Consider the following 26,296-nt stretch of genomic DNA (forward strand, 5'->3'; position numbering starts at 1 on the left):
GATCCTCCTCTGGAGGTTCCCCCCCGGGGGAGATCTGCTCCCAGGATCTCTTGAATGGATCAGAATCTTCACGGGATGGCATTTCTGCTCTGTTGCTCTGGCAGGAACATCACGGCAGGAACATCACGGCAGGAACCGAGGTGGAGGACACGATTCACCTCAGAAGGCTTCAGGTGAGGACTGATCTCGAGCCAAAGGAATCACTTCAGACTTCAAACCTCCCATCATGACACTCTCCCATCAGGTAGCAGAATTCTTCAATATTAGTTGAAAATGACCACAGTTCTAAGTTCATAGCCTTTTCTTGTTTTATCTTTGGTAGCGTTGAATCTCACATCACCATGCATGGTGAGAAAGCACTCTATGGCTGAGCTGTAGCTCTGTCCCAGGTTTGTATCTTGTTACTTTCAGCCAAGAAAACTTGCTCTAACTTAGTGCCTTCAAAGCTTTGAACACTTTCTTTTCTTGATTGGCTATTCATATCCTGCCATTCTTTTTTTTTTAAAGATTTATTTATTGTTATTATATGTAAGTACACAATAGCTGTCTTCAGACACACCAGTAGAGGGCATCGGACCTCATTACAGATGGTTGTGAGCCACCATGTGGTTACTGGGATTTGAACTCAGGACCTTTGGAAGAGCAGTCAGTGCTCTTAACTGCTGAGCCATCTCTCCAGCCCCATGCCCTGCTTTTCTAATCCTAGATATTTTACCTCTAGATTCTTGTCTGTGTACCTCATTAGAAAACATCTCCTTATCCTGGATTGTTTATTTACCTTCATTGTCTAACATTATGTCATGTTGTCTCAGTTAGGGTTGACTGCGGTGAGCAGACACCATGACCAAGGCAACTCCTATAAGGACAGCATTTAACTGGGGCTGGCTAACAGGTTCAGAGGTTCAGTCCATTCTCATCAGGGCAGGAGCATGGTGCGGGAGCAGCTGAGAGTTCTACATCTTCATCTGAGAGCTGTTAGCAGAAAACTGATTTCCAGACAGCTAGGGTGAGGGTCCTAAAGCCCACGTCCACAGTGACGTGAAACACCTACTCCAGCAAGGCCACACCTACTCCAGCAAGGCCACACCTACTCCAGCAAGGCCACACCTACTCCAACAAGGCCACACCTACTCCAACAAGGCCACAACTATTCCAACAAGGCCACACCTGCTAATAGTGCCATTCCCTGGGCCAAGCATATACAAACCATCACACCTGTATTTATCTATTTGTTTGGCTTTTTCATTTTTTATTTATTTGGGTTTTTTCCCCTGAGACAGGGTTTCTGAGGTGAATGTGGCTCTGGCTGTCATGGAACTCACTCCGTAGAACCAGACTTAGCTGAAACTCATAGACATCCACCTGCCTCTGCCAGGATTAAAAGCATGCACCACCACTGCTCATCTATTTTTTTTTATACTTCTTTTTCTTTCTTTCTTTTTATTTTATGTGCCTGGGTGTTGTGCTTTCATGTATGCCTATGTGAGCATGTTGGGTCCCCTGGAACTGGAGGTATAGACAGTTGTGAACAGCCGTGTGTGTGTATGTGTGTGTGTGTGTGTGTGTGTGGTGTGTGCTGGGAGTCAAACTCAGGGCCTTGGGAAGGGCAGCCAGAGCTCTTAGCTTCTGAGCATCTCTCCAGCCCCATCCAGTACTGTTTTAAAAGCTAAAGGCGAACCTGGGCATGGTGGCGCAGGCCACTAACTCCAGTATTGTTGTGCCGGTTCCATTACCCCAAAAGGCCACCAAGGAGCTGAGTCCTGTGCAATCGCACTTGGGTCTTTATTTAAGCTCATGCTTGGGATACACTGCCTTCTCTGACACAGCAGAATGGTGTGTGTGTGTGTGTGTGTGTGTATGTGAAGCCCTGAACTCTCAGGATGGGGGGCGGAGTGTGTGAAGCCCGTGGGACAAGGTTTTATAGAAAATGGCAAGAAAAAGAAGGGTTTCTAGCCTGGCACAGGTCTGATTGGGGGCTATTGTGGAACTTTGTTGACCTTTAACATAACTGGCTGTGCTGGGAGCCAAACCAGAAACTTAACTTCTGCTTTCCTCCTGATTGGAGGTGGCTAAGAAGTGAACCGCCAGCAGGCTCGTAACCAGGAGGGGCAGGTTCATAGGGAATGACCTGGAGACTGGTGCTACAGTTCAACCTTAGGTCAGCTTCTCTGAGACGGAGTCTGAACCTAAAACCTGGTCTCTCGGTGTAACAAAATCTGAGGGGGAAGTCAACAGAGATTCCGTAAGAAGATACTGCCTCAGGAAAAGTGAAGGGAGATATTAACAAACCCAATACTATCCGTCAGAACTGGGTATTACAGGATGGGTCAAATAAATGACATGTAGTTCCAAAGTGGGCAACTGTGCAGCCACACAAAAGATTCAGGAAGGGGTTGGAGAGATGGCTCATTGATTAAGAGCTCCAACTACTCTTCCAGAGGACCTGAGTTCAAATCCCAGCAACCACATGGTGGCCCACAACCATCTGTGACAAGATCTGACTTCCTCTTCTGGAGTGTCTGAAGACAGCTACAGTGTACTTACATATGATAAATAAATCTTTAAAAAATATTTAAAAAAAGATTCAGGAAAATGAGTGCGGGGCATGGTGGCACACACCTGTAATCCCAGCACTGTGGGAGGCAGAGGCAGGTGGATTTCTGAGTTCAAGGCCAGCCTGGTCTACAGAGTGAGTTCCAGGACAGCCAGGGCTACACAGAGAAACCCTGTCTCAAAAAACCAAAAAAAAAAAAAAAAAGATTCAGGAAGATTATGTTGATTATGTTCTGAAATGAAACAATACATATACACATACTTACACATTCACACACATTCACATACATACACACATACACATACATACACATACATACACACATACATACACATACACATACATTCACACACATTCACACACATACACATACATACACACATACACACATACATACACACAGACTTACACATACACATACACAATACACATGCACACACATACACATATATACACATACATACATATACACACATACACATACACACACATACATATACATACACACATATGCATACACAAACATACATACACATGCACACACACATACATATACACATACACACATACATATACCCCCCCCACACACACACATACACACACACACAGAAAATGGGGAACAGTATATAAACATGAGAAGCAGAATATAATATATTAAATATAAATATGATCACCGGAAGACAGCCCAGTTAGGTAAGTAGAAAGTTTCTTTCATTCTATTTTGATTTGTTCTGCTTGTGGGACAGAGTCTTGGTCTAAAACTCAAGACCCTTTTCCTTCTGCCTTGGGGTGCTGAGATCATAGTCCTGCACCGCCACCAGGCCTGCTGGGAAACAGCCTTTTGAATCTCTTAAATTTTGAGCCATACATGTTATATCACTGGTTCCCAAAATGAATCTATATACTTTGAAAATAAATTGAAACTGTATTTTTTTTCAACAAGAGTGCACAGCAGTATGACCCTACACTTTTTTTTTTTAAGATTTATTTATTGTTATATGTAAGTACACTGTAGCTGTCTTCAGACACCCCAGAAGAGGGCATCAGATCTCATAATGGATGGTTGTGAGCCACCATGTGGTTGCTGGGACTTGAACTCAGGACCTTTGGAAGAGCAGTCAGTGCTCTTAACCACAGAGTCATCTCTCCAGCCCCGAAACTGTATTTTTTTTTATAAAGATTTACTTTATGCGTGTGAGTACACTGTAGCTGTTTCCAGACACACCAGAAGAAGGCATCAGATCCCTCTACAGATGGTTATGAGCCATCACGTGGTTGCTGGGAACTGAACTCAGGACCTTTGGAAGAGCAGACAGTGCTCTTAACTGCTGAGCCATCTCTCCAGCCCTGAAACTATATATATATATATATATATATATATATATATATATAAAATATAAAATATATATATATATATATATATATATATTTTTTTTTTTTTTTTTTTTTGGTTTTTTCGAGACAGGGTTTCTCTGTGTAGCCCTGGCTGTCCTGGAACTCACTCTGTAGACCAGGCTGGCCTTGAACTCAGAAATCCGCCTGCCTCTGCCTCCCAGAGTGCTGGGATTACAGGCGTGTGCCACCACTGCCCAGCTGAAACTATATTTTTTAAAATGGCACAAAAGCAATGGTCCCAGATCACTAGGAGGGGGTATGTTTGAAAACTGTGAAATCCTACATTCAGTGCCCAGTTCCCAGCATAGTGTGTGCGTGGCAGGGGGGGGGGGGGACTGCTATCCAGGTGGAATGGGGTTTGTAAAAGCGGTGTTTTCTAGAAACACTTGAACTCCTGCTTCTTGTGCTGGACGTATTCCTGAAGAAGGGGAGGAGGGATGCGGAATGCTCCTAAAACCTGCCAGACTGTGTGCAAGAAGGGCAGCGAGGAGCCAGGCAGTGGTGGCGCACGCCTGTAATCCCAGCACTTGGGAGGTAGAGGCAGGCAGATTTCTGAGTTCAAGGCCAGCCTGGTCTACAGAGTGAGTTCCAGGACAGCCAGGGCTACACAGAGAAACCCTGTCTCCAAAACAAACAAACAAACAAAAGAAGTGAGGCAAGCCACACATTTACACCACCAAATGGCACAGTGTGGGGACAAGGACCCTCTGTCTGCCCCGGGAAAGCAGACCCATGACACGCAGCAGAGTGGCCACAGTAGACAGACTGAGAGCATTTTCCACAAAAAGCTGAGACTACAAATTGGGTTGGGCTAAGACTAGAGTTTGGGAAGCCCCACCTCAGAGCTAAGAGATACAAGCAATGGGATGGCCAGATGGCTTAGTAGTTAAGAACACTGACTGCTCTTCCAGAGGTCCTGACTTCAAATCCCAGCAACCACATGGTGGCTCACAACCATCTGTAATGGGATCCAGTGATGCCCTCTTCTGGTGTGTCTGAAGACAGCCACAGTGTTCTCACATACATAAAATAAATAAATATATCTTTAAAAACAATAACAATCATGAGGAGAAAGGGAGGGAGGGAGGGACAGACAGAAAAATATATATGTTCATCTCAAGAAGGACATCTCACTACTGCCAGGCAATGGTGGCATACACCTGTAATCCCAGCACTTGGGAGGCAGAGGCAGGCAGATTTCTGAGTTGGAGGCCAGCCTGGTCTACAGAGTGAGTTCCAGGACAGCCAGGGCTACACAGAGAAACCCTGTCTCTAAAAACAAACAAACAAACAAACAAATGGAGCCCTGTCACTCAAAGGGTGGACCCTAGTGGAGACTTTGACCTCTGAAGGAATCCCCCTAGTGTCTGGCAAACCCAGCACAGGTCAGGGTCTACTCCCTGCTGTGCATCCTCCCCCCATGCAAGCCTACACTTTCTCACCGTACAGTGGGAGTGAGATTCTGCAGGGCTGTGAGATTCCGCAGGGCTGTGAGATTCCGCAGGGCTGTGACTCAGCGGCTGCGTGGCGTGAACATTCTCCGCCATGCTTGCTTTAATTGTAGAGATTACAAAAGCCTCTACCTCAGCTAGGATGTAGCTCAGTTGGGAAAGTACTTCTGAGCAAACAGAACCCCTGGCCTTGATCCCTAGTATCACACACAAACCAGGCCTGGGTAGCACAGACCTGTGATCTCAGCACTTGTGTGCTGGAGGCAGGAAGGTCAGATATTCGAGGTCGTGTCTCTCTACATGGAATTAGAAGCTACCTTGAATTATTTGAAGTCCGTGTTTCAAAAACATACATTCATATAGGCCCTGGGAGATGGCTCAGAGGCTAAGAGCACTGGCTGCTCTTCCAGAAGCCCTGGGTTTGATTTTCAGTAACCACATGGTAGCTCACAGCCATCCGTGACAACAGTTCCAGTAGCTCCAGGCTTTTCTTCTGAGTTCTGTGGGGACCAAGATACTGACATATTACACAGATATGCACACAGGTAAACCACCTATGCACAAGTCCGAAAGTCAGACATGGTGGCACACAATTCTAATCTTACCACTTGGGGGGCAGAAGCAGGCAGATCTCTGAGTTCGAGGCCAGCCTGGTCTACAGACCAAGTTCCAGGACAGCCAGGGCTACAGAGAGAAACCCTATCTCAAAAAACAAACAAACAAACAAACAAATACCCTAAACACATGAAAAAATCAGTCAACAAATAAACTACTGAATAAATATATCAATCTACTAGAGGTTTTATGCCATTTGTTTGTTTGGTGGAGGGAGCTTCTTCATATACCTTCTTTAGGTCCCAGGAAATCCTCCTGTCTCAATGTCCTAATACTGGATCAGGCATGCTCAGGGGTCTCGGCACCCATGACAGCTACAGCCACAGAGTAACCATCTGAGGAAGACAAGCAAGCCCTTCAGTTCAACATGACTAAGTAGCGGGCGCTGGTTCAAACTTTAAGAGTCCAGCCCCCGAGCAGTTTATTTTAGGTATATTTAGGCACAGCACAGTTTGGCGAAAACATCTCTGCTGACAGTTAACTCGATCTCTCATACACAATAAAGCAAAGACATGACTACATCAAACTCTGTAAACAGCCAAGCAGTGGTGGCGCATGCCTTTGATCCCAGCACTTCGGAGGCAGAGGCAGGCAGATTTCTCAGTTGGAGGCCAGCCTGGTCTACAGAGTGAGTTCCAGGACAACCAGGGCTACACAGAGAAACCCTGTCTTGAAAAACAAAACAAAAACAAAAACAAAAACAACTCTGTAAACTGCATGTAACATCCTTCGTAAAGATGGGTTCTAAGCCAGGTGGTGGTGGCACACGCCGGTAATCCCAGCACTCTGGGAGGCAGAGGCAGGCAGATTTCTCAGTTTGAGGCCAGCCTGGTCTACAGAGTGAGTTCCAGGACAGCCAGGGCTATACAGACAAACCCTGTCTGGAAAAAACCAAATCCAAAAACAAAACAAAAAACCCAAAACAAATAAACAAACAAAAAAAAAGATGGGTTCTAAAGGTTGACTCCGTGGGACACTTTCCATAATGATAGATTCTATAGGGTGATGAGCTTATGATAAAGTCTTGTGGAGGATAGGACAAAGGTCACCAGGCTGCTCCCAGCCTGATGGTGGATAACAGGTTGTGCATCTTTTCCTTTGAAGAAACAAGCTTGTGGGTTTTTTATTGTTTTATTTATTTTTATTATTTTATATGTACTGGTGTTTTGCCTGCGTGTCTGTGTGACGGTATCAGGTCTTAGAGTTACAGAGAGTTGTTTGCTGCCATGTGGTTGCTGGGATTTGAACTCAGGTCCTCTGGAAGAGCAACCAGTGCTCTTAACCCGCTGAGCTATCTCTCCACTCCACCCCCAAGCCTGTGGTTTTTAACATGCCAGGCTCCCCTAGTGTTTAACTGTGAACACAAGGATCTCTGTGTCTCCCACAGGCGTGCGCTATCACATACAGTTCATACGTACTTTACATCTTGGGAAACCAAGGTTCCTAAATGCGACCTGCGCATGGCTACAGAGCTGAGGGGTGGGAAGGCTAGGCTGGAGTCAGGGCTGTCTCACAGGAGACACCTGGAGAGGACTTGGCTCCCCTTGAAACCTCGGTCTGCATCACTGTTGTGCTTCCAGAACAGTCTCAGTAACTCTCAACGACCTCTGACCTCAGCAGAAGACCGGAGGCCCATACCTCTCCCCTGCCTGACTTCTGTCTTACCTCCACTCTCAGGCGGTGGCTGGATCTGAATCTAGAACCTGGGACATAGAGAGACTGCAGTCTCCTCCTAAGCTTGAGCCCAGCACAGAGGAACTTATCTCCTCCCAGAGCCTCCTGGCTCTGCAGATGCTAAAACCCTGCTGGCATCCAGCCTGCTCTCTCTTTCCTGGTAAATCCCTTGCCTTCTCCAGTTCACAGCTTGCTTACCCCTCCTCCAGGCAGCCTTCTGCGACTACCACCAGGACTTGTCTTCCTAGCTCTGCAATTTTCCCCCTGTGCAAGCTCCTTCCCTTTGCAGCACAACATGACTCAGCCTTGAAGGTACCTATCACTACCTGGGAGGTTTATTATATATCTTATTTACCCAGTCCCAATCCCCAGACACTCTGAGTTAACTGATCTGGAATGTAGTCTGTGTATTAGGATTTTTTTCCCCTCCTCTTCTGTGTCTCGGGAATTTAAAAAAGAAAAAAAGAAAAAGAAAAAGGCTCTGTAGGCAATTGGCAGACAGGGCAGAGGCCCATGACCTCTGAGAGAGAACCTGACACCCCCATGACACCCCTTCTAGAGCCATGGGCACCAAGACACAGAGACACTAATTGTGTCGCTTAGGGTCACAGAGCGAGTGAATAATGGAGCCAGATTAGAACACAGAAACAGTCTGACTTCAAAGTGTGATGGGGGCATGAATTGATCTCATCCCTCAGTTCCCCTAGTGACAGAGAGGCCGCCTCGGGGCTGTGGGGCAGCTCTGTTCTGAGACAGGCTCAGGCCCCTCCAGCATGGGATATTTTTAACCTAGAAGCTGGTTCTTGCAAACATCCTGCAGTGACTTAAACACTGAGCACTTTGTCTGGGGGCTGCTGGGCCCTTTCTGCATTGAGGTAGCCCTGGAGCCTGTCAGCGGGGCCAGCGCACGCTCTGAAGATGGGGTGGGAGGTGGGAGGCGCGTGGTGTGTCTGATGAAGGGGAAAGGGTCTGTTTGGGATGGGTCCAGAGTCCTCCTCCCTCCCCCCCCCCCCCAGACAAAGATTACTTCATCCGACCCAGCAGTCTTCCCCCAGCTCCCAGCCTGGGAAAGAGTGGGAATACCAACAGATACCGATCTTAACTTCACGGGCAGCAGTGTGGGGACAATTTTCTTCTTCGCTCTTCCATTCTCCAAGGGGAAAGCACTACAGCTACAGAAAACCTCCATTTCAGACGTCCCCAGAACCCTCAGAATGATGGGGGGGTCACACCTGAGATCCCAGTACTTGGCAGGTTGAGATGGGAGGATCAAGAGTTCAAGGCCAGCCTGGACTAGATAGCAAGACCCTGGCTTTTAAACACACACACACACACACACACACAAAACCATATGTGTTATATTCTTTTTTTATCTCTCCATTCACAGCTTTTTGCCCAAATACATCAGCAAGCTTTCAAATGCCAAATTGGAAGTATGCCTGCCTTAAAAATGTAAAAATAAAAACACACTGTCCTTAAAGTGGCAATCTCACGTACAGAAAATTCCTCCCAAAATGATCCCCAGAACAAGGAAGCCAGGCGCAGTGTGTAATCCCAGCACTTGGGAGACAGATATAAGATCAGGAGTTCCAGGCCATCTTTAGTTACATAGAGAGTTCAAAGATATGGGGCTGGAGAGATGGCTCAGCGGGTAAGAGCACTGACTGCTCTTCCGAAGGTCCTGAGTTCAAATCCCAGCAACCACATGGTGGCTCACAACCATCCGTAAAGAGATCTGATGCTCTCTTCTGGTGTGTCTGAAGACAGCTACAGTGTACTTACATATAGTAATAAATAAATCTTCAAAGATAGCCTAGGCTACATGAAACTGTCAGGGGGGGGAGGGAAAGGGAGAAGGACACACACACAAAACACACACACAAAACACAAGGACTGACTCATAGGAATGATGTAGCCACAAATTGCTCACACACACACACACACACACACACTCACAGGGACTGACTCATAGGGATGATGTAGTCACAAGGATATTCACTGTAACATTGCTTACAACATTCGCATTGGACAACCAAAATGTCCATCAACAGAACGGACTAACTAACCTTGGCAGGATACAGCCACAGGAGAAGAAAGCCAACATGCTGCCATGGAAAATATGTCCAAGACACATTGCTTGGTGGGAAGAGAATGGAAGTTATAAAACAACACGTACAAGCAGCCGTAGGCTGGTGTGGTAGTGCACACCTTTTATCTCAGCAGAGGGGCCGGGAGGTAGGGGCGGGGCCGGGAGGTAAGGGGCGGGGCCTGGAGGTAGGGGGTGGAGCGAGAACAGGCCTGCCAGAACTACATAGTGAAACTGGTAACAGTCTTGAAATGATATTCTGGGAGTCTGGCTCGGGTTTGTTTTCTCTGCCAGTTAAAGAATTAAAAGGGCCAGGCGGTGGTGGCACCCGTCTGTAATCCCAGCACTTGGAAGGCAGAGGCAGGCGGATTTCTGAGTTCCAGGCCAGCCTGGTCTACAAAGTGAGTTCCAGGACAGCCAGAGCTACATAGAGAAACCCTGCCTCAAAAACAAAACAGAGGGGCTGGAGAGATGGCTCAGCACTGACTGCTCTTCCGAAGGTTCTGAGTTCAAATCCCAGCAACCACATGGTGGCTCACAACCATCCCCATAATGAGATCTGATGCCCTCTTCTGGTGCTATCTGAAGACAGCTACAGTGTACTCACATATAACAATAAATAAATCTTAAAATAAAAACAGAACAAACAAACAAACAAACAAAAATCTTCCTACTTCAGGGTTCCTGAGTTTGAAGAAAGCAAGGATTGTTGTTTGCCCCAGGCTATAGTGTGTGACTGGTCTTGATAGGTCCTTAAACGTGTAGAGACAGTTCATGGCGGCCCACTGCTGATGGGAGACAAAACAAAAACAAAAAAAACCAAAAAAAACCCTCTCAAGCTTTACTCTCACAGAGGGACTATCTTTATTACCAAGGCATGGCCCCTCTGTCCATCTGTCTGTCTAACCCGGAATCTCATTCTAAGTCTCTTGTTTGAGAAAACAAAACACAAAATCAAGCAGGGCAGGAACCTGGAGGCAGGAGCTGATGCAGAGGCCACGGAGGGGCGCTGCTTACTGACTTGCTCCCCCTGCCTTGCTCAGCCGGGTTTCTTATACCACTCAGGAGCACAGCCCAGGCATGGCTCCGCCCACAATGGGCAGGGTCTTTCTCCATCAATCACTAGTTGAGAAAATGCCCTCTAGGCTTGCCTTCAGCCTGATAATTTTAAAACCCACAAAACAGCATCAAGATTAAAAAAAAAAAAAAAAAGCACCCTCCCAAAATACTAATGCCCTGTACAAAATAATATAATATAAAGTGAAATCACAATGAGGCGGATATAAGTAATTTGGAATTCTCGATCTGCTATAGTTTAACCAGAACTTCCCAGAGGCTGAGCCCTAATTATCAGTAAATTAAGCCAGTTTTGCCAGCTTGGGACGGTGGGCCTGTGTCCCACCGAATGGGACCGACCGAGTGGGAGACAGCTACACCAGTAGTGGCGGAGAACACCAGTCATTGAGCTGTTTGGGAAAACGAACAGTTATGACGCACGATGCACCATTCTTCTCTGTGGATTACATTGCCCTGGAAAAGTCCCTGCCCCGCACAGGATCCTGGCGGTATGTAAAGCACAGAGCCCCGTCCCGTGGCACCTCCCTAACTCCGTGAAGAAGTCCGGACTGTAAGCATAGTCAAGCATGCCTTCGGATCACCCACCTGCTCACCGGTAACAAACCCTCTGCAGGGACTGGCGAGTGCCATCATCCACAGTGGCCCCCCGGGGACAGGCATTGGACGAGCCCGCACAGGAGGCTGCGGCTGTGGGTGTGTCCCCGCCGGGTGATTCAGGCCATCTGGCAGCTGTGCGCAGGTGCTCCTCAGACTCCATCCGGAACATCCAGACCCTTGCGAAGTGCTTTGAGGATGAGTTCATCAGGGCCGCGGAGGACTCCTCCAACTCCTACGCATGAGCAGCAGTGTTTGGCCAAGGTCTAACCGCTCATTTCCCGGCAGCTGCCTAGTAAACTGCGTGTCCTTTGGGACAATTAAAAAAAAAAAAAAAAAAAAAAGGCTTGCGCAATTCTAAACTTCAGCACTTGGGAGGGAGGCTGAGGAGGCAGAGTTGTGAGACCCCGTCTCAAGGGGATATATTTTTCTGTTCTTGCATATCTAGCCTTCCTGACTCATTTTACTAAAAATATTTATTTTATTACTGAGTCTTTGTCACCCTTAAATTATGTACCCCAAATTTTAAAAAAAGGGTCCTTGCATTGATCATTTAGTGGTATTGCAAATTCCTCTCCAAGGTGGTTTTACTATATTCCTTCCGCAAGCAGTTTATATATGTGCATATGTATTTTACACACACACATACACACATACACACGTATATGTGTGTGTTTTAAAAAGATTATTTATTTATTTATTTTATGTCTATGAGTACCTGGTAGTTCTCTTCAGACACACCAGAAGAGGGCATCAGATCCTATTACAGATGGTTGTGAGCCACCACGTGGCTGCTGGGAATTGAACTCAGGACCTCTGGAAGAGCAATCGGTGTTCTTAACCATTGACCAATCTCTCCAGCCCATGTGTGTATTTTTTGGAGATAGGATCTCACTATGTAGACTCGTCTGAAAGTCACTTTGTAGACTTGCACTCACAGAGCTCTGACTGCTTCTGCCAGTGCTGGGATTGTTTCTGGAAGCCATTTGTAGTCTAAAGCACTACAATGTTTTATTCTAATCGTGAAAAGTATCGGTGTTCATGAAGTTTTTTGTTTTGTTTTGTTTGATTTGGTTTTTTCGAGACAGGGTTTCTCTGTATAGCCCTGGCTGTCCTGGAACTCACTCTGTAGACCATGCTGGCCTTGAACTCAGAAATCCGCCTGCCTCTGCCTCCCAGAATGCTGGGATTAAAGGCGTGCACCGCCCGCTACCACCACCACTCGGCTCATGAAGTTCTTTATTTCAGATAAAAAAACATTAAAGATAAAATTATTGTGTGTGTGTGCACGCCTGTAAGTTCCATTGCTTCACCGTTTTTATGTGGAACTCAGGGGACATCTGTAAGACCCATTCTTCCCCCGCTGCCTTGTGGGAGTTTGAGGCTATTAAGCCTGACACAAACTCTTCTTACCAGGCTAGCTTTGAGCTTGTGATCCTCCTGCCTTCAGACTCCCAGGCTGTAGGCATGTGCCATCGTACCAGACCAGGATGCTCGTTTAGTTTATTAAATGATTAATCACTTTAATTATCAGCAACTTCCTGTATGAGCAACAACCTGTTTGGTTGGTTCTGGCATACTTGCTTGTTGCTAGTCTCGAACTCGCCACGTATTCCTGATCCTCCTGCTTCTGTCTTCCAAGTGCTGGGGTGACAGGCATGAGCATCTGTCCCACACACACAGGTCTGGCTGGATTGTCCATGTGACACAAAGCTGAGACCTAGAAACCATTGCGTTGTCCTGCTGGGCTTAAGAATCCTCAAAGAAACCTGTCTCTCCTTGGTTTGAAAGAGGAGGGGGTAGAATAAGGGTAGAAGGAGTTTGCCTAGCGAGGGAACTGTGAGCATTGTGTAAAAAACAAGCAGGCCTGTGGTTCAGTGCCTACCGCCTCCTGCAGAAGTAGACAGATGAGCACAATTACGAACCCCACAGGCAAATACAGAGGCAGGGGGATGATTACAAATACAACCCCAAATGAACGGCATCTGCACTAAACAGTACTGCAGGGAAGTTCCGAAAAAAAAAAAGGTCAAAATGTTGAGGTTATTTACTGTAATGACTACTACAGTCGCCTAAGTAACAAAAGCGATTTATCTTCTACTTAACTGGTTACTTAAAACTACGTACTACCGGGTAAGATAAACAGTCTATTTTTTATGACCAGTAATATTCAGTCTCCGTAGAGACTGTCAAAAATTGCCAATGCCGACTATATTTCAAGTCGTCATGGCGGGGTATTGGGAAAAGTTTTCAATTAGCAATAATCGCGCCTCGGATAAACCTCATTGGCTACGATACTGCCACTGCGCAAAGCTGACGACTGACAGCGCTCGCTCAGCCTCCCAGGGCCGACGACTGCCATTACAGTCATGGTGAGCTCCAGCCCACGCGCGACCGCCACGTGGCAGGGACCGAGCCCAGCGGCTCCATCTCGATCATCTGTGTGGACATGTTCCTACTCGTGGGTTATCTCGCGTCCGAATGTCCGTGTTTTGCAAACATCGCGGCAGCCGCTTGGGATGCTGGGGTGACTCTTATGCAAATCAAGCTAACGTCATCGCGATGGCCTGGGTGGAGGCGCAACCGCGACGGGAGGAGGGTAAGCCAGAAGGGGTAAAACGAGATGTGTGGTCCGGTGCAGAAGCTGACCTCGGGTGGTGGCATAGAGGAGCGTGTCTGTAACTAGTGCTCCGCAGGCGGAGGCAGGATTGCTGCGAGTGTCCGGCCGGTCACGGATACAAACTTGAGAGACCGGAGGCGGAGACAGGGTTGCTGCAGCCAGGGATAACAGACTTCCCAATACAGCCAACAGACTAAGAGGAACTCTCAAGGAAATAGTAAAAAACTCGAACGTAAGGTAGGAGAACCGCGAGCAGAAGACGTTAAAATAGTTACACTAGAAACATAAAAAGGAAAAGCAAAGATTACTAGAGCAAATTTACAAGACCTGGAAAGTTCTGGTAGTAAGAAAAATGCTAAAGTATGAAGCATCTTATTTTTGGACCGAAATTATTCAGTCTCCGTAGAGACTGTCAAAAATTGCCAATGCCGACTATATTGCAAGTCGTCACGGCGGGGTATTGGGAAAAGTTTTCAATTAGCAATAATCGCGCCTCGGATAAACCTCATTGGCTACGATACTGCCACTGCGCAAAGCTGAAGAACTCCGCCCCCAGCGCAGCGTTCCTAGGAGATGAAGACCCTATTTCGAAAAGGGGGTTTCAAGCCGAACGGGAAAATCTTCAGTTATGGATACACTGAAAATGAGAGCCACAAACCCAACCTTATAACTCTCTCTATGTGATATGAAGGAGAAGCGTGCTGGTTTTATGTACCGTTTGCGTGGAGGAAATGAAGCAAAGCACTATGGGATCGAACATGCTAATAGACTCAGCTCAGAGCCGGCCTGGGGAAAATGGGAGGCAACTGCCCGCGGCAAGATATTAGGTTGGCTCAAGGTTAAGCACTTTTTTCAAGGAGGCTTTCTTGCTTATGACTTTATACACAAGAAAATATGCGTATAGAGTTTAGATAACATAAAATATACAGTTCTAACTAGCTTAAGGGTAGTTTCAGTGTCTACACAATCACCTTAATCTTTTTTTTTTTTGGTTTGGTTTGGGTTTTTTTTTGTTTTTTTTGTGTTTTTTTTTTGGATTTGGTTTTTTTGAGACAGGGTTTCTCTGTGTAGCCCTAGCTGTCCTGGAACTCGCTCTGTAGACCAGGCTGGCCTCGAACTCAGAAATTGCCTGCCTCTGCCTCTGCCTCCCAGAGTGCTAGGATTACAGGCGTGCGCCACCACCGCCCGGCCCAATCACCTTCATCTTAAGAACCTCCCGATCTTCCCAAAAGAAAACGAAAGTATTTTTTATCCCTAACCCCCTTTCATGCCCAGCCCGGGACAGACGTTCTCACACTAGGGACTTCACACAACTGAAAACACGAAGTGTGTGTGTTTCACTTGCTGTAAAAAGCTGGGCGTGGTACATACCTTTAATCCTGGTACTTAGAGGCTAAGGCAGATGGATCTCTCTGAATTCGAGGCCAGCAAAGACTATAAAAAGACCATTTGAATGTCTGGTACCTGTGGAAGTCAGAGAGGATGTCACGTTTGTGTGACACTATGTGGGTGCACCTCTCTCCAGTCCCATACTGTAACATTCTATGACTTATCCATATTGTAGTACAATTTGGCATCTCATGCCTCATATTCCGTCTAATGGAATTTTATTTACCATTCATTCTTCAATCCGTGATAATGGTGCCTTAGATAAAACTCATTGGCTGTGCACCCTTAAATTGTTTGAACCTTTGGTCTAAAATAATGCGCTGATATTGTCGCTCATGTATCGGTTTGAGTTCCTGTTTTCAATTTAAAATTTTTGTTTGTTTGTTTTTTTGGATTTTTGGATTTGTTTTTTTCTGAGACAGGGTTTCTCTGTATAGACCTGGCTGTCCTGGAACTTACTCTGTAGACCAGGCTGGCCTCGAACTCAGAAATCCGCCTGCCTTTGCCTCGCCTCCCAAAGTGCTGGGATTACAGGCGTGCGCCACCACCGCCCGGCTTAAAAAATTTTTTTTATTAAATTTATTTGTGTGTGTAAGTGTGCCTAGGTCAGAGGACAACTTGTGGGAGGTAGGGGAGGTAGTTCTCTCCTTCCACCACGTGGGTTCAGGGGAGGCTTGGGAGCAATCACTCTTACCCACAATCCATCTCACCAGTTCCCCCCCTCAATTGTTTGGGGGTATATACTAGTAGTGGAGTTGCTGGCTCATAGGAATTCTATGTTTAATTCTAAGTGAAGATTTTTGTTTGTTTGTTTGATGCTTTGAGACAAGGTCTCGCCATGTCGCCCTGGCTGGCCTGGAATTTGCTATGTCTTCAAACTCATAAAGATCCTTAGCCTTCCCAGTGTTGAAGACTAAAGCCTCCAAACTAGCTTCAATACCTTTTTGTGGTATAAGAAATTAAATCCACCGATGGTATATGGAGGGCGTCCTAACCCTTCTGTGAAAGGACTTTAATTCTGAGGAGAGAGGCTACAAAGGCTTTGTTACCCAGTAATGCTGGTGCACATGAAATGGGAAGTAATTTCTCTGCCTTGTTTTAACTTTGGCAAGTAGAAAGCTGTCCAAACCCTGTGTCTGAACTTCTTTCCTGAGGAATATTTTTCCCTTTTATCTTGACCTTTGCTACTCATTAAAATTCAAGAGTAGCAGGGCATGGTGGTGGACACCTTTGATCCCAGCACCTATGAGGCAGAGGCAGGCAGATTTCTGAGATTGAGGCCAGCCTGGTCTACAGAGTGAGTTCATTCTAAATGAAATGAACATCACAGATAGAGCCTGTCTGGGACTTAGGACATGTATGCTTCCAGGTCCAAAGCCTCCTGTTCTGGAGATCATAGTTTATCTCACAGGGAGGGGAAGTCGCCTTCAGAGAGTGAAGACAGAAGACAGCAGGGAAAAACAGAACTTTCTTCCTCCATAGCTCCCAACTATAATGAGCCACCTAATCAGCTATTGAATGGGACAAAGGGTCCTTAGGCAGGTTACAAGGTCCCTGCCACTTCACATTCTAAAAAGTACACACTCAGTGATGTCAGATTTGAAAGTAATGTTATGGAGTGGCAGATTTTGCTGGCTTTACCTCAGGGGAGGCCCAAATACGGGTAAACAGATAGAGTCCCAGGCCTCTCTTTAAACCAATGATGTCAGAATCCTGAACCGGACAAGGCAGCCTGGATAGGTGTAGGCTGAAAGACAGCCAGGGTCAAGAGTGAGGTCTAAGCCAGCCTGGGCTGTGGAGTAACACTGTCATAACAAACAATCAGAACAACCACAACCGTAACAACAAAAACCAAATAATTAACAACAACAACAACAACAATAAAATAACCAAAGCAGAACAAAAATCTGGAAGTGAGACCCGGTCACTGTATTGCTCATGTATTTAATAAAAACACAAGAAATAGTGTTGAGGAGCCGAGGTGGTGCACACCTGTGATTCCAGCAACCAGAAGGTGGAGGCAGGAGGACGAGGAACTGAAGATCATCCTCAGCTACCATATTCAGTAGTGAATTTGAGGCCAATCTGGGATAAGTGAGACTCTGCACCCACATGGCCGGTCACAACCGGCTGTTGCTCAAGTCCCAGGCATCTGACGCCCTCTTCTGGCCTTCAGGAGCTCCTATATGCATTTAGGCATCACTCACACACACATTATAAAAATAAAAAATCCACTTTTAAAAGCGTCTTTGGTGGAGAAATGCCCGATAGTGTGAACTCAGGCGTAACCAGGACGAGGTTAACGCGCTGCCACTGAGCTATAGCCCCAGTCCTCTTACAGTATTATTTTGAGACCGAGGTTTCCACTAAGTTACCCAGCCTTGAACTCGTGATTCTTCAGCCTCAGCCTACTGAGTAGCAGAGATTATTGTTCTGTTCTTTAAGAGAGCGAATTTCTAAATTAGGGCTGTTTGGATCCTATTTTGCACGCAGGACATGGGAACTATTAACCACTTCTTTGTGGGACACGGTGGCAGAAGCCTCTAATCCCAGCACTTGGGAGGTGGAGCTAGGAGGATCAGGAATTTGCAGTCAAACCAGGCTACGTGAGACCCTCTCTCAGCAAACACCACCACCCAGAACAAACAAAACAAACAAACAAAAAAAAAACCTCAAATGCAATCATTGCCTCAGGTGTTAACAGAATACTCGGAACATTAACTGAGTTGAGCAGGAAAGACAGACGGAAGTCGGTGGAGTAGCGCCGTAGAACCTTGGTGTGGGAGACACGTAGGATTCTGGGACTTGTAGTCTTCTTCCAATTATATCGGCTCCGTGGACTACACTTCCCAAGATGCACACATAACAAGCTAGTCCCACTGCTGGGTGAGAAGGTAAGTGTTCTGACTCGGCTGTTGGTTTCCGGCTGAGCATTTTTACAAGGGATGCCATTTGTCCTCTTTGTTCTCGAGGGACACGGAGGATTTGTTCCAGCAAAACCAGACTGTTTAGCTGTTCCCTTGTCGCTGGGGAATGTCGTGGAGAAACCAGGGTCCAGAGCTCATGGGTGGGAAGCCAAGCCTAAAATGTGTGCCTGTCACCTAGCTAACTCCTGCATTATATCAAAGACTGTGTCAAAGGCTTGTTCTTACAGCTAGAAGACCAGACAGGCAAGTGTGTGCGCCTTGTCTTTTCCTGTGTCCCAAGTAGCAGAATTTACAGTGCAGGGTAAGCACAGTGATTACCTAGCGTCCCAGAGGCTCTGGATTTGATACCCAGCACCAGTGTAGGAAAACAACAAAACAAACAAACAAACAAACAAAAAACTGACATACTAGAATTCAAATATCTCTTGGAGATATAAGATAATTCGGTTTAGTTGGGTGTGCCCTGTATTCCTTGGCCTGGGCTATAGGGAATTCTGTCGATGATGATGATGATTATGATGACGATGATAATAAATTTAAGCCAAGTAGAGTTATAGAACAAATAGTCCCTTGAGGGATAATATTAACAAAAATATAAATATTACTATAACATTCTTACATTAGTAACAGATGAAAAATAATGGGCTATTAAAAGTTTGTTTTTTAGGGCTGGAGAGAAGGCTCAGCGGTTAAGAGCATTCTCTGTTCTTCCAAAAGTCCTGAGTTCAACTCTCAGCAACCCCACTGTGGCTCACAACCATTTCTGATGAGCGCTGATGCCCTCTTCTGGCATGCGGGTGTACTCGCAGGTTGAGCATTCATATACATAAAGAGAACTTTTTTAAAAGTTTGTCTTTTAAAATATTTGTTTATTTATTTATTGGCCTTTTTATTTGGTTTTTTCGAGACAGGGTTTCACTGTATAGCTCTGGCTGTCCTGGAACTCACTCTGTAGACCAGGCTAGCCTCGAACTCAGAAATCCACCTGCCACTGCCTCCCAGAGTGCTGGGATTACAGGCGTGTGCCACCACCGCCCGGCTAAACTATTTACATTTTTTAAATTAAATTTTATTTTATGTGTTTGGGTATTTTACCTGCACACGTAATTGCACACCACTGTTGTTCCCAGGGCTTGCAGAGAGCCGATGAGGGCCTGTAAGTGGAGTTAAAGATGGTTGTAAGCCACCATTGTAGATGCTGAGAATGGAACCCAGTGCCCGGGCTTCTGGAAGAACCTTCCTCTGTCTCTTTCTCCAGTGCTACCACCCCAGGCATGGGCCACCATGGCAAACTTTCATAGATGAATGGTATTCCTGTGAGTGGATGGGTACATTCTGTCTGTCTATCAACTGGTGATTAACTTGATTTGTAAAACCCAGCTTCTCTCGTGGATTTTTTTTTCTCTAGAATGAGTGGATTGACTCTCAGGCCGACACAGGGCCGTTGGATCACCCACCTCGGCCGGCCACGTTCTCATGGATCCACCGGGTTATTTGTGCCGCCCAGCCCTCCTTTGGACCCTGAAAAGATTAAAGAGTTACAGCGCTTCATTAGCCTTTCCAAGAGACTGCTAGTGATGACGGGCGCGGGAATCTCCACCGAGTCGGGGATCCCAGACTACAGGTCAGAAAAGGTGGGACTTTACGCCCGCACTGACCGGAGACCCATCCAGCACATTGATTTTATCCGCAGTGCTCCGGTCCGCCAGCGGTACTGGGCCCGAAACTTTGTGGGCTGGCCTCAGTTCTCTTCTCACCAGCCCAACCCAGCACACTGGGCCCTGAGCAACTGGGAGAAACTTGGGAAGCTGCACTGGTTGGTGACCCAGAACGTGGACGCTTTGCATTCCAAGGCGGGGAATCAGCGGCTGACGGAGCTCCACGGCTGCATGCACAGGTGCAGGAGTCGGCGGGGTTTGGCCATGAGAGGCCGAGTGGTCCCCCAGGTGAACGGCGCCTGGTGTCTGCACCAGGGCGGTCTTAAGTTGTTGACTTTGGAGTTAGACTCAGTAAACTGAGAGAGGAAGTAGGGACGGAAGCAGGAAGACAGCAGGCTAGGAGAGGTTGCTTTGTGGCTGTCTCGTGCCCTCCTCACGGTGCAGTCAGTGCTCACGGTGCAAAGCACGGGGCTCAGTCTCCCAGCACCAGGAAAAATTTTGTGAGTGGGGCCGCGACCTGCGGGGCTTCGTCCTTCAGTAACTCCCCAACTAGAATGTACTTCAGAATTATGTCACCTGTACAGAAAGAGCCACCGTGAGTGAGTGAGGATGATGGCTAGTGGGTTGAAAAAAGAATTATTTCACTAAAAGTGGACAAAGCTGTCTTCTTCTTCTCCTTCTTCTCCTTCTTCTCCTTCTTCTCCTTCTTCTCCTTCTTCTCCTTCTTCTCCTTCTTCTCCTTCTTCTCCTTCTTCTCCTTCTTCTCCTTCTTCTCCTTCTTCTTCTTCTTCTTCTCCGAATTATTTCACTAAAAGTGGACAAAGCTGTCTTCTTCTTCTCCTCCTCCTCCTCCTGCTCCTCCTCCTCCTCTTCCTCCTCTTCCTCCTCCTCCTTCTCTTCCTCCTCCCCCTCCTTCTTTTTCCTCTATTTCCTCCTCTTCTTGTTTGTTTTTGTGACAGTGTCTCCGTGTAGCCCTGGATGACCTGGAACTCACTCTGTAGACCAGGCTAGCCTTGAACTCACTCCTGCCTCTACCTCCTGAGCCCTGGGATTAAGGTGTGCCGCACCACGCCTGGCCCCTTTTGACACAAGGCCTGGTGTATCCCCAGCTGCCTTGGGACTTGCTACCCGGCCAAGGATGATCTTGACTTTGTATTTGTGTATATTCTGGTATGTGAGCCCAGGTGGGGACCAGAGGTGGAGATGTCTTCCTTAGTTGTCTCCACCAGTTGATTGGCTGGCAAGTCCCAGGTATCCTCCTGCCTCTGCTCCCTGGAGTTGAGGTGATAGGCCTTTCCTTTTACATGGGTGCTGGTGTCTGAACGCAGGGTCTCATGTGTGCATAGAAAGCACTTCTCCAGCCGGGAGTGGTGGCACATGCCTGTAATCCCAGCGCTGAGAGGCAGAGGCAGGCGGATTTCTGAGTTTGAGGCCAGCCTGGTCTACAGAGTGAGTTCCAAAACAGAGAAACCCTGTCTTGGAAAAAAAAATCCAAAACAAACAAACAAAAAAGCACTTCTTCAAGTGAGCCATCTTCTTTTCTTTTTCTTTTTTAAAGATTTATTTATTATTATATGTGAGTACACTGTAGCTGTCTTCAGACACACCAGAAGAAGGCACCAGATCCCATTACAGATGGTTGTGAGCCACCATGTGGTTGCTGGGATTTGAACTCAGGACCTTCAGAAGAACAGTCAGTGCTCTTAACCACTGAGCCATCTCTCCAGCCCCTTCTTCTTCTTCTTTTTTTTTGGTTTTTCGAGACACGGTTTCTCTGTGTAGCCTTGACTATCCTGAAACTCACTCTGTAGACCAGGCTGGCCTCAAACTCAGAAATCCACCTGCCTCTGCCTCCCAAGTGCTGGGGTTACAGGCGTGCATCACCACCGCCCGGCTTCTTTTAACTTCTTAATTAAGGGAACCTTAAATTTCTGGTCCTCCAGCCTCCAAATCCTGACTGCTGGGGTTACAAGGGCGGGGCACCACACACGGAGCTTAGTGGGTGCCAGGGATCCAACCCAGAGCTTTGTGTACACTAGGTATGAATGCTACCAACCTAATGGCATCCCTACCCTTCAAAAAGTGTCTTTAAATGGAGTGGTTGTGACAGTTACCGTAAAGGCAGAACAAGTGTGGAGGGCCAAGGTGGCATGCATTAAGAACAAAACCATACAAATAGAGTACATTGTTGCTCTAGAGCAGTGGGTCTCAACCTTTTTAACACAGCAACCCTCAGACTGGAGAGATGGCTCAGTGGTTAAGAGCACTTGACTGCTCTTCTGAAGGTCCTGAGTTCAAATCCCAGCAACCACATGGTGGCTCACAACCATCTGTAATAATATCTGATCCCTCTTCTGGTGTGTCTGAAGACAGCTGCAGTATACTTATTTATAATAATAAGTAAATCTTAAACAAAACCCCAAAACACAGCAACCTTCTAATATATCCTGTTGTGGTGACCCCCCCCCCCCCCGCAGCCATAAGATTATTTTTGTAGCTATTTCATAACTATAATTTTGCTAATGATATGAATCCTATTATGGTTTCTTTCTTTTTTATTTCTATTTACCTATTATTTATGAGTACACTGTCGCTATCTTCAAACATACCAGAAGAGAGCATCAGATACCATTACAGATGGTTGTGAGCCACCATGTGGTTGCTGAGAATTGAACTCAGGACCTTCAGAAGAGCAGTCAGTGCTCTTAACCACTGAGCCATCTATCTGCATTTTCTGATGGTCCTGGTTGACCCAGGGGGTCTGGATTCACAGATTGAGAACCACTGTTCTAGAAGCGTAAGGAAGAAAGGCGAGCCGGGCGGTGGTGGCGCGCGCCTGTAATCCCAGCACTCGGGGAGGCAGAGGCAGGCGGATTTCTGAGTTCGAGGCCAGCCTGGTCTACAGAGTGAGTTCCAGGACAGCCAGGGCTACACAGAAAAACCCTGTCTCGGAAAAACCAAATCCAAAAAACCAAAAAAAAAAAAAAAAAAAAAAAAAAAAAAAAAAAAAAAAGAAAGGCGAACAGGTGGATGCCCTAAAATGGGGCGGGGTTGGAGATAGGCACTAGGAAAAGAATGTGACTCCCCCCCCCCCCGCGGTGGGGGGGAAGAGGGATGAACGTGGTCGGGTTGTCCTGGCAGCGCTGTATCCCCCAGGCACTATATTCAGCAGACTTCATATTTGTTTTCAGAGTCCTGTGCCTGAACTGTGGGGAGCAGACTGCCCGCAGGGTGCTTCAGGAACGCTTCCAAGCCCTGAACCCCAGCTGGAGCGCAGAGGCGCAGGGCGTGGCCCCTGATGGCGATGTGTTCCTCACTGAGGAGCAGGTCCGGAGTTTTCGAGTCCCGTGCTGTGATCGATGCGGCGGCCCTCTGAAACCGGACGTCGTTTTCTTTGGGGACACAGTGAACCCAGACAAGGTTGACTTTGTGCACCGGCGTGTGAAAGAGGCCGACTCCCTGCTGGTGGTGGGATCATCCCTGCAGGTACCTGTCTCTGTCAGGGTGGCAGCTGCCCCCTTGCCCATCTTACAGGGTGAGAACTAGCGGTTCCCTCTTAGCGGTCTTCTCGAGTGTGTGTGTGTGTGAGTGTGTGTGTGTGTGTGTGTTTGAGTGTGTGTGCGCGTGTGTGTGCACACGTGCGCACATGCTTATGGATGTGTTTGTGTGTAGGTCAGAGGACAACTTGGTGGGGGTCATGCTCACCTCACCTTTCATCCTGTGGGGCTTGGGGGATTGAACTCAGGTTATCCGGCAGGGTGGCAAGCCCCTTTACCAGCTGAGCTGTCTCACCAGCCCCTCGGTTCCTTTCTGTCCTTTTTGTTTCTGAGGCTGCGGGTGATTCTTTTCCCGGATCTAGAGCGATCACTCTGATCTGCCTGGGCAGGTGTACTCCGGTTACAGGTTCATCCTCACTGCCCGGGAGAAGAAGCTCCCAATCGCCATTCTGAACATCGGACCCACACGATCTGATGATCTCGCCTGCCTCAAGCTGGATTCCCGCTGTGGAGAGTTGCTGCCCTTAATAGACCCACAGAGGCAGCACTCTGATGTTCAAAGGCTGGAAATGGACTTTCCCGAGTCCCGCTGCTAATGGTAAAGGAAGCCCTCTCTGATAAAGGGTCTACCAGGTGTAGTGTGGCTAACGCTTGTAATCCCAGCCCTCAGAGGCTGATGAAAGTGGGTGACCTGGAGCTCGGGGCCAGTCGATCTGGCCACAGCCGTGACACCTTAACTTCAGACAACAAAAGTCAGGTGACAGACTCAGCTTTCCATTACACCGAGCAGTCAGGTGCCAAACAAAAGAGCCAATTCTAGACTTCAATTAAAACGACCTTTAAAAAAAAAATACAGTGGGTGGTTTTATTTGGGATGGGATGTGTCAAGACGGAACACCAGAAGAGGGCATCAGGTTGTAAGCCACCATGTGGTTGCAGGGAATCGACCTTAGGACCTCTGGAAAACAGTGCATTTAACACTGAGCCATCTCTCCAGCCTGGCTACCAGGTTCTTCATGGGAAGGTGGATGGATGTTCCTTCTATCCTATTTCCAGTTCACTTATCTTGGCATTAACTTGTGTTGTTTCTTTTCAGATCCCTAAGGATTCCCGTTTCCCCTCCAACTAGTGGAAGCTTACTGACTGCGTCCTATAGAGGTGCCCTGCACCCTCCTGTTCACAGAGATGAGAGCTGCCCCCCAAAGAAAGACTCTTTCAAAGAAGTAGCTGCTCCTGATGGAGTAGCTGTGTTGCTTTTAGGTCACCAGGAAGAAGGATCAGCCAGAAGCCCCCAAACCACAATAGTCTGTGAGGGGCAGCATGACAATCTCACTCATTCAGAGATAACCAGAAGGCCATTTATAATTCATTCATAATCCCAAATGGCTGTGTCTGACTGACGCACTTTGATATTTCTGATGACTCAGGCAATATAGCAAACATGAATTTTTTTATTAATGAAATAATAAATTATTTTTATTAACATATCAAGAGTGTGAGCCGTGAACTTTTTTTTTTTAGATTTATTTATATGAGTGATCTATCTGGATGGATGTCTGCACAGCAGGAGAGGGTGTCAGACCTCATTATAGATAGTTGTGAGTCACCATGTGGTTGCTGGGAATCGAACTCAGGACCTCTGGAAGTGAACAGTGAACTTAACACATATTTTTTTTTTAACCAGCTGAGAAGAAAGCAGCCTCTGTTCTGTGTCACAGGCATTTCTCCGTGATGACAGCTGGCTGAAGGTGACACCTTGAACCTGGTTTGTAGAGAGACCAGCTAATTCACTGTGGGCTCTTCAGCTGACTTTTTTTTCCCCTCGAGACAGGGTTTCTCTGTGTAGCCCTGGCTGCCCTGGAACTCACTCTGTAGACCAGGCTGGTCTCGAAATCAGAAATCTGCCTGCCTCTGCCTCCCAAGTGCTGGGATTAAAGGCGTGCGCCACCACCACCCGGCTTTCTTTTCTTTTTTTTAAAGACAGGGTTTCTGTGTAGCCCTGGCTGTCCTGAAACTCACTCTGTAGATCAAGTTGGCCTCAAACTCAGAAATCTGCCTTCCTTTGCCTCCTGGGATTAAAGGTGTGCGCCATTTTTTTTTTTTTAGATATGTTTATGTATTTTAGTATATGGGTACTTTGTACATGTGAAGACAAGAAGAGAGTATCAGATCCCATTGTAGATGGCGAGCTGTCATGCGGGTGCTGGGAACTGAACTCAGGACCTCTGCAAGAGTGGCCAGTGAATACTCGCAGCCATTGAACCATCTCTCCAGGCCCTTCAGTTTCTTTTTTTTTTTTAATTTTTTTTAAAGATTTATTTATTTATTATATGTAAGTACACTGTAGCTATCTTCAGACACACCAGAAGAGGGCATCAGATCTCATTTACGGATGGTTGTGAGCCACCATGTGGTTGCTGGGATTTGAACTCAGGCCCTTAGGAAGAAGAGTCAGTGTCCTTAACCGCTGAGCCATCTCACCAGCCCCTTCAGTTTCTTTTTATATACTTTAATTAATAACAAATCACAGCCAGGTGGTGGTAGCACATACCTTTAATCCCAGCACTCAGGAGGCAGAGGCAGGTGGATTTCTGAGTTCGAGTCCAGCCTGGTCTACAGAGTGAGTTCCAGGACAGCCAGGGCTGCACAGAGAAACCCTGTCTCAAAACAAAAACGAAAACAAAAACCACACACACACACACACACAAACAACAACAACAAAAAAACAACCCCAAACCCCAGAAAACCAGAACCAATAA

The 26,296-nt window shown here is 46.9% G+C and overlaps 1 protein-coding gene and 2 non-coding genes across 5 annotated transcripts; 1 reads left to right on the forward strand and 2 right to left on the reverse strand.

The window, feature by feature from the left end:
- Positions 1-13,620: 13,620 nt before the first annotated feature.
- On the reverse strand, positions 13,621-13,761 carry LOC127673427 (U4 spliceosomal RNA). The gene has a single exon (XR_007975163.1). It is a non-coding gene; the product is annotated as a U4 spliceosomal RNA (small nuclear RNA).
- A 222-nt stretch (positions 13,762-13,983) lies between these two features.
- Sirt4 (sirtuin 4) lies at positions 13,984-25,012 on the forward strand. Of its 3 annotated transcripts, none has more exons than XM_052168584.1 (5): positions 13,984-14,045; positions 19,791-20,279; positions 23,232-23,526; positions 23,927-24,135; positions 24,634-25,012. In XM_052168584.1, the coding sequence occupies exons 2-4, from the start codon at positions 19,792-19,794 to the stop codon at positions 24,131-24,133; spliced, it is 990 nt and encodes a 329-aa protein (XP_052024544.1). In that variant the 5' UTR covers positions 13,984-14,045; position 19,791; the 3' UTR covers positions 24,134-24,135; positions 24,634-25,012. The 3 variants fall into 3 exon arrangements, with proteins under 3 accessions (XP_052024544.1, XP_052024545.1, XP_052024543.1); XM_052168583.1 differs by lacking the exon at positions 13,984-14,045 and adding an exon at positions 15,146-18,349; XM_052168585.1 differs by lacking the exons at positions 13,984-14,045; positions 24,634-25,012 and adding an exon at positions 15,135-18,349 and having other exon boundaries at positions 23,871-24,075.
- Positions 14,464-14,604, reverse strand: LOC127673428 (U4 spliceosomal RNA). The gene has a single exon (XR_007975164.1). It is a non-coding gene; the product is annotated as a U4 spliceosomal RNA (small nuclear RNA).
- Positions 25,013-26,296: the final 1,284 nt, after the last annotated feature.

Source organism: Apodemus sylvaticus, chromosome 22 (assembly GCF_947179515.1).
Source record: "Apodemus sylvaticus chromosome 22, mApoSyl1.1, whole genome shotgun sequence".
NCBI classification, from domain to species: Eukaryota; Metazoa; Chordata; class Mammalia; order Rodentia; family Muridae; genus Apodemus; species Apodemus sylvaticus.